General features: G+C 41.9%; 1 protein-coding gene across 19 annotated transcripts in view; it reads left to right on the forward strand.

Moving 5' to 3' along the window:
- The window catches only part of SLC4A4 (solute carrier family 4 member 4), a 350,242-nt gene that overhangs the window by 45,357 nt on the left and 292,545 nt on the right, over window positions 1–12,340 (forward strand). For 15 of the 19 annotated variants that reach the window (XR_016393316.1, XR_016393317.1, XM_089912009.1 and 12 more), the window contains exon 2: window positions 5,637–5,710. Coding sequence is in view for 15 of the 19 variants with exons in the window: in XM_089912016.1 (XP_089768142.1) it covers window positions 5,637–5,710 (74 nt within the window). In the remaining 4 variants the exon portion in view is untranslated. Of the gene's footprint in view, window positions 1–1,055; window positions 5,303–5,634; window positions 5,711–6,098; window positions 6,187–12,340 lie in introns of those variants that run through there. The other 4 variants (XM_022599552.3, XM_089912024.1, XM_089912012.1 and 1 more) reach the window with 4 other exon arrangements.

The following is a 12,340-nucleotide window of genomic DNA, read 5'->3' on the forward strand; positions in this document are numbered from 1 at the left end:
GATTATGGGGTTCCCTTGCTGTTGTAAACAGCTAGTGAGGATAAAGTGAGATGAGCTTTAATGTGAGGTTAACTGATTAAGTTGTACGCATGGAAAGAACTGGTGGTGTCCAAGTCGGGTATGGACTTGTGAACAACTGGAGCCGTTCTGCTCCCTAGGGTGCCATGGTCTGGTGCCTTTTTGGAAGCAGTCAGAAAGCCCCACTGTTCATTCGATCCACGTGCGGCTTGGTTAAGTGGAGAACAGGGTGTGGAGGAGAGGGGGTTGGCTCTGGGAGTGGGGCTACAGCCCCAGAATGATTCCTCTGTGTACACACCAGTGTGCCAAGGTCAGAGGGCTGTTTTCCGCTTTCCTGGGTCTGGGTGCTGCTGCGGCTGTGACCCTGCAGCTCAGAACATAGCCGCGGTCCTGGGGTGGCAAGGGAACACGTGGCTCCACCTTAAGCAGCAGCCTTTTTGCTGCTAGCGCATCCTTTGGCAAAAGCCTTCAGTTAGGAGGAGAATTGCTCTGCATAAAGTTATAACCCTGAAACCAGATGCTGTTACTATAGAGACGAGTGAAATGCTGGCGTGGGAGACAGAACAGGGGAGGGATGGGAGAAGGGAGGTGGGAGGGCAAGTGAGGCTAATCTAAAGGCTAGCACACCAAAGACCTTCAACCTTTAGCAGCACTGTGACAGGGCATGCTCGCATTCTGAAACTTGTGTGCTGGCGGCCTGCCACTTGCTGACGGGCTGCGTGGCAGCTGCTTGCTGTGTGGACTAGCTGGTGAGCACGTTGGCAGTTGGCGAGGGCTCTAGGGGTGGGAACTCAGAGGAGTGGAATGTAGATGGGTGCCCATGGCCCAATGGCTGACAGTTTTGCACACATGTTTCTCGTGCCGGGCTTAAGTCACCCTTACAAGCCTGTTCGGCGATTAGGACCGGCTGCTGAGAGCCGGTCCATTTCGCAGCAGATTTGACATGTGTTACAGTTAAATCACTTTTGTGTCCCAGAATAATGGAGGATGAGAGAAGCCCCACGTTGTGTGGACTTCTGGGGAAGGGGTCGAACTTCTACTGTCAGAGGCCCTGTTGAAGGAAGGCAGTATCGGCCCCGTGTGGATTTTATACTGACTGGTATGACCCTTATCCCCGTGATGATGGTGAGAAGCTTGCAAATCTGTTCTGAACTTTGCCTCACGCTGGCGATGCGAGCAACCTAGGGAGCTGTTTAGAAGCATGCTCCTTCCCTTCTTTGTTTTCAGCAAGTGCAGTTCGTGTGAAAGGAACATTTCAGAATGGATTTGGGGGCCTGATTAGGGACCAGATGAGTTCATTTCTTCTTACTGGTAGAGGGGAAACCTGGTTGGGTCAGACCGTCATTTTGAAAGATATCTCTGTCTTACTAATAATAGCAAGCAACTGAGAAGATTTGGTGGGGAGGGCGAACACAAACCCAAATAATTGACGCTTGTGGTGTAAAGATGGAAGAAAGCTGTAAAATCCCTGTACTTGGTGCAAAAGCCCAGATGTGCCAGGCTGCACTTGGTCTTGACCGGGAGAGGGCTGCTTTGGGCATGCAGGTTTTATATTTTCAGTTTGCATTTTCTTTTTCACTTCCTACAGGGAGGAGGAGGCTGCTTACAGATTCTCTGCGTTGTCCATCAGAAAGAACTAGGTTTCTAATTACTTGCTATGTATAGTCTTGGAGGGAATGTGAAATATGTATCAAAGAGCCAAAGAATGCCCCAACCATTATTCTCTCTCTAACTCAGACAGAGCCTGGGGACAGTGCTTCAGTTAGGCTGGATGGTTTTCTCCACCCAGGAAGAGGGCTCTGGGCATTCACGTTTGTACGGTCTCCTTCAATTGTTACTGCTTTCTTCCTTTAATTCTGCTTTGATTGTTTGTTGTATGCGATTTTGGGAAGGGCTTAGGTGCAAAGGCTGGTAAACATTTTATTTAGGAAATGTGTGAAAAGTCAGTAAATGACTTTGGGACCAGCGTGATTAATGGTGGGGTGCAGAAATGATATTCTGCGGGAAATTGTGTTGGATTCTGTAGGTTGATAGGAATGGAAAGCGTTTGTTCTGAGAAGAAATGTGGGCCACACTACTCTTTGTTTCCTGAAGGGGAGACAGTACTATGAATGTAGATGCAGTAGTACAGGACTCCAGGATTTTTTTGTGTTTCCAAGGCCTTTTAAGGAAATTTCTCCATTAAGCTGTCATCCTTACCTAGGTCTACGAGTGCTGTATTACTGATGGGGTCTTGTTCTTTGGACCAGCCCTCAGATTGCTAGGGGAAGTCTTCGAGAAGGCAGATATGATTACACTAGAGCCTCTGTCTGTCTTGCTTATCACTGTATCTCCAGTGCCCAGAAGGGTGCCTGGCACCTAGTAGGTACTCAGCAAATATTTACTGAATGAATGAATGGAGGAGGGCAGGAAAGAGAAGAGGGAATGACTGAATGCTGCTTGTGTGTCTAGCACTGTGCATGGTATGTTTGAAGTACTTTGGTCATCGTTACCAATGACCTCCATATTGCCAAACCCAAGTTTTTCTTCTCTGTCTCGGTCTTTCTCAGCCTCTCGATAACGGCCCTCTCCTCTTTCCTCAACTTCCTTGACATCACTCTGTCCTGGTTTTCCTCTTACCTCATTGACTGCTTTTGTTCCTCTGCTCTGCTTGTAAATGTTGGCATGCCCGGCATGCCTGGCACAGGATCTTAGGTCAACTCCTCTATTTCTGTATTTTATTCCTGAATTTCATCTAGTAATAGCTTCAGATACTAGCTTTATTCATTGATTCCCCAATTTTTATCTCCAACCTTAGGCTTCTGAGCTCTAGCCTTAGACCTCCATCTAGTTGTGTGCCTGACAGTTCTTTTTTAATATATAATAAGCATCTCAACCATAAAGTGGCCAGAAAAGAACCCTTGGTTCCTCCCCTGAAACCTGTTTCTCCCATAGTCTTCCCTGGGCTCCTGAGATAGTTTGTTAGTTTCTTTTGTCTCCTGACTATGCACTTTTCACATAGCAGCCGGAGTGATCCTTTATTATTATCATTATTTTATTTTTATTTTTTTTCCCTTTGCAGTACGCAGGCCTCTTACTGCTGTGGCCTCTCCCGTTGCGGAGCACAGGCTCCGACGCGCAGGCTCAGCGGCCATGGCTCACAGGCCCAGCCGCTCCGCGGCATGTGGGATCCTCCCAGACCGGGGCACGAACCCATGTCCCCTGCATCGGCAGGTGGACTCTCAACCACTGCGCCACCAGGGAAGCCCCAGAGTGATCCTTTAAAAGGCAAAACAGCTCAAGTCACTTTCCATCTTGAAACTCTTCAGAGGCTGCTGTAACACCTAAAATTCTAACTTCTTACCATGAGCTGCATGGCCCTGATTCCCTCCTGCATTGTCACCTCCGGTTGATCTCCTGTCTATCTGTGCAGGCTCACTGACCTTGCTCTGTTCCTATAACATGCTAAACTTCTTCCCACCTTAAGGCCTTTGCCCTTGCTATTCCCTTTGCTTGGAATGTTCTGCCCTCAGATTGTCAAATGCCTGGTTCCTTCCTGTCATTTTCATGTCTGCTCAAATGTCACCTCCTCAGAATCCACATCTGAACCACCTTATGCTAAGTAGCCCCCTGCCTTATTATTATTTTTTTCTGCAAAGCAATTAATGCTAAGATTACCTTGTTCATCTATTTATTATTAGTTTTTGAGACATTTTGTCTGCCTTATTCAAAAATGTATTCCCCTCCCTCTCAAGAGTGCCAGGAACATAGCAGACACTAAATAAATATTTGCTGAATCAGTAAATATGTTGGATTATTTAATCTTCATGGGAACCAGAGGCTCACAGAGGCTGGTAACTGACTTGACCTCTCAGATCTTCAAGGCATTTTCTTTTCTACTGTGATCCTGCTGGCTGATCCATGTCCTGTTTTTATTTAGTTTTATATTTTTAGTTTGAGTAGAGAAAAGGAAAAAAGATGAACTTTTACGTATAAGACCCATATCCCTGAAAAAGGATATTCTGCAAGTTTCCAAAAGTAATGAGTTTCTTAATGGCATTGTCCACCAATAAAGGTCAGGTGAAGAAGAAAGGAAGGAAACAAACCTTTATTAAACATGTAACAGGTGCTAGGCACAAAACTGAGTGCTTTCATGTGTGTTACCTGATTTGAATTTCCTACAAGGTTGATATTATTTCCCCCTATTTTGGAGATGGTAAAACCAAGGCTCAAAAAAGTTGGATACTTTGCTCTAGGTGATAGAAATACTAAGAGGTAGAACTAGGTTTTTTGAATCCGGGTCTACCTGACACCATATTTCTGACTTTTTAAGCTCAGATGGTTGCTTTGTGAGATGCTCCTAAAATAGAAAGGAAGAAAAAGATTCAGTGCATATCACATAGATGATAACAAATATGGGAAGCACAAGAATAAGTTATACAGACAGTATGGAAAACAGACCTACAGTACAGTATTCAATACCCGAGCATATAATTGGATGAATGGAATACAGAGTGAACATTTCACTCTCTGGTAGAGCTCATGTACGGTATGACATAGGACAGCTGTCCTCAGAGAACGTTCTTTGTTTCTAGACCGGTACGACACAAGCAGCATTTGAGCAATTCGGGATTTCTTTCTGCTTTCACTATAAATAGAGTTCATGGAATTCTGTATGTCAAAGTTAACGCAATGAAAAGAAGTCACAGAATATGGAAATAAACCTTAACTTATTCTATAAACCAGAGACATGTTTGGCATCTGGAGGCCGTACAAACGCTGTCCTTACTTGGTTGGATCCTGAGGTCTTATTTAGCATAGGAAATTGCAGACATCCTATTATGTAAGGAGACAGGAGGACAGCATAATGTGGCTACAAAATGAAGAACTTTATGCCCTTCAGGGAAGAGTTAACGGGACAGATATACATAGAGAGAGACGTGTGATTAAGAATGTGGAAAATGAATGAATGGGTGGCATATATATGTGACTGTTGCCGAAGCCGGGTTGCTGGATAATCCTCAGATGTCAGATTTCCGTAAGGCCAACATGTGACTCAAAGCTTGCCACTCAACAGAGAACACTGGGCTGTGCTGGTATTAAGAGGCTGGCTGGAAGCTAGGCTTCCACTGTGCACTAGCCTAACTCCCTGTCGCTTTCTGTGCGTGGGTGGGTGTGCATGTGTGCGTGTGTGTGTGAGGGTATACATTTTTATGCAGTGGGTGTTTAAAGAGCTAAGCACTGAAGCTGGATTTCCACAAACGATCATCACGAGCACTCCAGGCACACCAAACTTCCTCTCTTGGTATTTTTTTTTCCTTTCATCTTTTTTTGGGGGCGCATCCCGAAGGGGAGAACCCCCAGCATCCAGCCTAAAGGATCGAGATGATTTTCTCTTACCTGTCCCTGTGGGTGCCCTGTCAAGGTTAGAACTGAAGCTATGTGGGACCGGCATATTCTCAAGCACCAATGAGAGGAGCTGAAGGAGTGAAGCAGCAGCAGACACCAAAGGAAGAGGGACTCTGCCCTGTTAACATGAACAGCAGCTTGCAGGTTCACCTGCCCAGAAGCTGGGCTGTGTCCAGTGGCTCACTCCAGGAGAAGTCTGAGCATTCTTTTTTTCTTTTTTATTACTATAGGATGGAGGATGAAGCTGTCCTGGACAGAGGGGCTTCCTTCCTTAAGCATGTGTGTGATGAAGAAGAAGTAGAAGGTGAGCTCGCTGGGTCTGGGGAAGTGTATATTCATATACATATGTCTTTGTAAATAATAGCACTCATGCATTTCATGTATCTTATAATTTTGAAGTTAAAAACCCAAGCCTATCTGTGGAGTTTCATTAATCTCCACATTTTGCTTCAACACAGTAATTCTAAGAACTTCCGTGGACCATCAGAATCTGAATCGGTGTTGTCCCGCATGGTTGACAACAACAACAAAAAGGTCTTACTTTGAAGCAGGTGCCTATGTTAGCTGTGCCTCTCTGTCAAAAATAAATATTTTGCCAGATAATATTAACTACCTTCCAATGACTAATTCAAGGAAGCTGCTAGATTTATATAAATGTATTTGGCAGTATCTTCTAATATTCTTTCTTATAGCCTGCAGGGTAGAAAAACAGATGTTGCAGAGAGAGAATGATACCATTACTGCAGGAAACATGGGGCTAAGCTGAGGAGTTAAAGAGTGGTAATTATGGATGTGTCTCAGTTAAGAAAAGATGGACAAGCATTTTTTTTTTTTTTTTTTTTTTACAGGGAAGCCACTTGGGGCTACTTTTCTTTGTGGGAAAGTTCTTAATTACAAATTCAGTTTATTTAATGAATGAATACATTTATCTATTCACTGTATCTATACACTTTTGGACTGAGTTTGGGTAGTTTATTTTTTTACTATCCAAAAGTCTATTATAATATTCTATTATTATCTTTTCAGTATCTATATCTGTAGACCCTTTCTTGATGTTGTCGCTCTTACTCTTTTTTTTTTTTTAACATCTTTATTGGAGTATAATTGCTTTACAATGGTGTGTTAGTTTCTGAGACAAGCAGTTTTTACTTAAAAAATCTCTAGGACCTCTTTTATTAATGTTCTCCAGTGCCAGTTGAAAATCAAATAAGAGTTAAATTTTAGCTGGTGCTACGGTGCTTTCAGTGTGCCTTTTCTTCTCTTGTCTCTTGACTTATCAATGATGTGGGAATAATACTATTTATTTGACAGTCATAAGGCAGGGCTTAATTAATATTTATTAAAATAATTATTTGAAGGTGTGACAGGTATACAACATTTATAATGACAGTTTTAAAAATAATCAAGGTTCTAGAAAGTACTCATAAAGTTAAGTAAGACTTCCTGGTGAACCATGTCTTAAATTCTGCCCTTTAAAATCACCTGAGAAAGGATTCATATGTATTTTGGAAACTCCAGTCTGATGGGTACCATTTGGTAATTACTTAGTGCCTACCAAAGACTTGGACCAGACGGGTGGTGGAGTTGGGAAAAAGAAGGTGGATACTGTGTGTTCTGGAGTGATTCATCAACCAGACTGAACACCAGGTCCCAGGCAAGTGATACTCCTGTGCCACCTGGGATAGTGTGAATAGTGTGGCCATTATGTTTCCTAGGTAAGTTTTTTCTGACCCTGTAGTGCTGGAGTGTTGGTTCCCCCAGCCCCCCATCTCCCTACTTGCCACATGTATGCTCTTGAGACTGAATAATAAGAATTTGATGCCTACGTTTCTTAGGAAAAAGGAAACCACAATATTTTCTTTCATATTGTTTTATGGGCTCCTTGCACTTTTACAACATGACTGTGGGAAAATGCCAAGTTAGTGAAAGCAAAATAGTGAAACTTTTGTCTGAAGATTCTAGTAACCCATGCTGCTAAGTCTTCATTGTGCTGACTCTGTCACTGTCCCAGTGTCAAAGGGGAGATAAGAATCTTAAAGTTATAGCATATGAATATAAGAAATATTGTAGGAATGAGCAAATATCCTATAATTTGAGGACCATTAAAGTAGAAAAATCTGTGAGAAAGCGTGGGGGTGAGATGTGTACTGTGTGTGTGTGTTCCTTGAGAATAACCTTCTACCTAAGTTCACAGGAGAGGTAAATCACCTCTTGAATTTGTAAGGTCTATAGGACTGACAGCACTCTACTGCAGTAGGATATCGTACATGGGTTTCTTAAGCCTTAGACTAAGAAGTTTTTCCCTTGATTTTCAAGCACAAAATTAAGACAACACTGTAATGAATAGCACACAAATCTGTAGCTGGGTTTCTTTATGGAGAAACAAAAAAGGCAAAAGGTAGAGATATCTGTAAAATTGTCTTTGTGATGACTCAACTTGCGACATGGATTTTGTGTATTTTCCTATTCTGGTAAGACTTCTATTTTAATGATTATCTTTCACATTGAGTGGAGCTTGGGTTGATTACATTTCTTTCAAAGCATGTTTAGCTAGTTGCCTGTGGTTGAATCCTGAGGCCCTGTAGGATGGTTGCTTATGGCCATTATTTGGTGGAGAACATCCAACAGTGTGGGCTCCTTATAGCAGAAGTCATGAAACAGTAATTAGGAACTGTTGTTCCTAATTCAGTGCCCTCCCAGTTGACCCTCCCATTTTCTCACCTGGCTTCATCCACTTTCTCACCTAGCACTTAAATTTTGTAGTAACTCTAGGTGAAAGTGTAAAGAGGTTGAAATGGAGATGGGCTTGATGGCTTATTCATGGTCCCAGTGGTTGAGAGTGAAGAAACAGATGACTTGACTGTCAAGACTTCTAATCAAGATTTTGATGGGAATGTTTTCCACAAGGATGTGAGTCTGTCTCATATTTTTAATTGCATAGAGTGTACTTGAAGGAAAGCAGACTGTTATTTTTGTTACGAAGTAGCTGAGTTTTTGGTACATTTATGGCGGAAGTAAGTGCTCCAGGTTTAAGGATCAGAAATTCAAAGGGCAAGGAGCTGAGGGGCTTCCTTCCTTAAGCATGTGTGTGGTGAAGAAGAAGGAGCTGGAACACCTAACATTTCTGTTATCAAATGTGTTTCCTTTTATCCAAGTATTTATTTCTCTTGGCTTCTTGGATAAACATGGTTGAAGTATATTGCAGCACACTTGGCACAAGTGAACTTAAGATAAAACTTTGTTTCTTAAAGTAATTTGCACAAATAAAATGCACTCCCATTAAATGATTATTAGGGTGACTTCCAGTAACTCTAGTTACTCTGAAATGTTTATGCTTGGAAAATTCTTCTTAAGGTCGCTCAGTTTGGGGTGACTGGATTCAGCTCAGCCTGAAGGCAAGAAGAGTCAGATGCTCCCTGGTAGTTCTTTCTAATGCTGTAGCTCTGAGCAGGGGAGACAGGTTGAGATTTCCAACCATACCCTCAGTTCACCTGCTTCAACTTTACTCTCAGTGGGTGGTGTGACACTTAATCCACATTCTAAAAACTCAATAGAAAACCATCAGCTGCAAAACTCACTAAGAATAGAGTGAGTCAGAAGAGGAGTCATCTTCTGTTTAAATAATGAATTTATCTGTGTGAGATATATATTTAAAGACCTAAAGCTCGTTTTCACATAATTTGCCTCCTGTGCATTTGTGTTAATGGTTTAAAAAGATACTCTTGAGAAAGGAAACCAAGTGTCGAATTTACTCTTTAAAATAAAGAGAGGCTTGTATGTCTGTTCTTTCAGTGGCTACCTTCTACTGTGTTTTGTAAAGCTAACATTTTTGGCATAGAGTGGTTACTGTGGATAAACTCATTTAAAATTTGTAACATTTCAGATATCTTATTTGTTTCTGTTCCAAAAGGCTCCCGCCCAGACATTTCCACAGAATTGGTCTATAAATGACAAATTGACATTACCAGAGTGACCCAGAAATGCCCACTATGACGAACAAGACTGATTTTTCATTTCAAACACACTTAATGGAAATTGGCAAACTTTGTTGGGTGAACCGGGGTTGAGATAGGAAGAAAGATCCCAGGTAGCTTTTTCTAGAGGAAGAAATTCTATGGATATTTTATCCATTAAAAAGTCAGCCAGGATTTTGGATCTGTATGATATAAACAGATTACTTAATATTCTCATATTTTGCAATAGGGGAAAAAGAGCAAACTCCACCTTATCCTTGAGATAAAGCCTTGGCTCTGCAAGGCTAGGTAACTCCCCGGCAAGCCTTGGCAACTCTGACTTCACGAGGAGGGGCCTTTTCTTAACATCAAGCCTACCCAGCGACTCAGGAAGCATAAAGTACAGCAAGACAATATTGGCTGAAATGGGTCTGCATTTCTGAAGTTTGATCGGTGCTCTAAATGCCATTATGATATATTGGGGTGATTTTCCTCTTCCATTGAAAACCAAGTCCAAAAGGAAGTGTGCTCCCATCTGTCCAAATGGAAGAATAATTCTACAAATTCTCATGTCTACTGATGGATATTAAGAGAGTGAGTATGGTTGAAAATGCATGGAATTTACAGGAAGGTTATTTTTAGGGAAATAAAAGTTAAAAAGTTGGACAGGGTCTGGAACAAAGTAGACGTTCACTAAATATTTTGTTAAAAAAGAGAATGAATAAATGAATGTGTAAATAAACTAAATGAAGCATATATAGAATTACTTACAAAGATTAGTCCTCTAATCTTTGTTTAAATTTTTTTAGTTAGAAATTTGGTTCTCTTACTTCTCTTAGTCAAATGAGATGATATAGTCTCTGATGATCCTATGTTTGCTATTAATCCCATTTGATTTTGCAAAGATCATTGATATATTTATATCATTTATATTGATAAGAAAAAGAAGCCCCTAAAACACCTCCAACCTTATTCTTCTTCCTTCCTCTGCTCTGTATTTTAAGGAGAGAGACTAAAATGATGAAATGGTGGCTTTTGTATTTTTGGAGGTCAGGATCTCAACATTTTACAGACATGAAATCATAATGACTTAAACCTATTTTTCACTAGAGGATATTGTGATGATGTATTTATGTGTATTGGAGGAGGTAGTATGCTAAAGAAAAAGTGGGGCCTGGTGGAAATTTGTTAATAATTACAATGGTCAAAAACATAATTGCCGAGAAGGAGTGAATGAAAACCTATCAGCTGGGAAGGGAGGGGCTGAGTCCAAGCTGGCGCTATTCTGAGCGCAGGATGTAAGTGTCCGGTTGCATTTTGCTGACCTCCTCTCTCCTGTTCACTCTAATTGCTCCGAAACAGTGTGTACAGAGGAAATACTTGGGCAAATATTGCTGAAGGAAAAGGCTTCTTGAAAGAAACAATGTATCCACACGTTGGAGAGCTTGAAGGAAATGCGGTGAGGTGTTTAAGGGTTGATGCTTGGGTTCCCAGAGCATGTTGAGCCCACGCAGACCTTTCCCAGTGTCCTGCTGCTTTCTCCTTGTGGCTCCAGCTGAAAGCCCGCCAGAGGGCCTAAAGCAGGCAATACTTAGCTCTCTGACACCTCCTGCTGTGTCAGTGACGTTAAATATTTGTATATAGATTTCTTGGATGATAATTCCATGGGTTTCTGAAACTGGAGTCAGACATCCCTTCCCAGAGTTTTCCAGTTGTAGAGAATTCCCTGGTAGTGTAGTACGGGCTAAAGCCCTCTGGAAGCCACTTTCTGTCCTAGGTGACTACATTCTTTTATGGCAAGAGGCATACAAAATTGAACTTGGTACTTGAGTTGTGTTTTACAAGGATTCAGAAATAATACACTTGGAGCATATTTTGTCTATAGTTGAGTTTCTTTTTCAAAGCTTTGTATCTGCTCATATTTTTTTTTGCGGTATGCGGGCCTCTCACTGCTGTGGCCTCTCCCGTTGCGGAGCACAGGCTCCGGACGCGCAGGCTTAGCGGCCATGGCTCACGGGCCCAGCCGCTCCGCGGCATGTGGGATCTTCCCAGACCGGGGCACGAACCCATGTCCCCTGCATCGGCAGGCGGACTCTCAACCACTGCGCCACCAGGGAAGCCCCTCTGCTCATATTTTTGAGACATATTATTTCATATTTAATTTTGGGAGTCTCTGTCATTTGTGTTATTCATGTGTTATTAAAGCAGAGTGGCTAAGCATCGGTTTGGAAATAAAAGTTTAAAACTTGCTGTGTTGCTGAAGCATTGCATAAATGAAGGACAAAACTTAGAGTTTGGATTTTGAATTTCTCAGTTCTGTAAAATGAGAATAATAGAACATGTCATTCACCGTAGAACTGTTTAAATAATTACCAGAAATAATGCTGCTGTACCTGGCATTAGGCATAGGAGTGCTTTATACTATACCACTGTCACCAATAATTTTTTTTTTTTTTGGCGCATTGTGGCTTGTGGGATATTAGTTCCCTGACCAGGGATTGAACCTGGGCCCACAACAGTGAAAGCACAGAGTCCTAACCACTGGACCACCAGGGAATTCCCCTCACCAATAATTTTCCATGATGATTATCATTCCAAAAAATTCGAACTGACCGAAATGATGTTTGTTATTTGCTTAATTCATCTTAGCAAGGCATCTATCCCTTGCCTTCCTAATAACCACGCTTACCTACTGCTTCTTGTATTGGAAAAGGAAAGCTAGAAAGGTCAAGAGAAGTTTCCTGAGGCCTGCTGTTTATTTCTCTTTGGACTCATTCTGATTCCCTTTAAGCTCTGGGCGTGAGATCTGATTTCCATGGTTAGTCTGCTCCGACAGACATTACCCCTAGTTTGTGAAACTGTCTCATTTTTCAAGAGACACACTAACTATGATTGCATACAGGGTAAATTACAAATGCATGCCCACTGTCTAATAAAACCTGCAAAGTTACTTTTTCTGGAAAACAGATTAAAGTGTATGA

Source organism: Delphinapterus leucas, chromosome 5 (assembly GCF_059928025.1).
Source record: "Delphinapterus leucas isolate spDelLeu-1000000601 "Yukka" chromosome 5, BTC_Dleu_Yukka2, whole genome shotgun sequence".
Taxonomy (NCBI): Eukaryota; Metazoa; Chordata; class Mammalia; order Artiodactyla; family Monodontidae; genus Delphinapterus; species Delphinapterus leucas.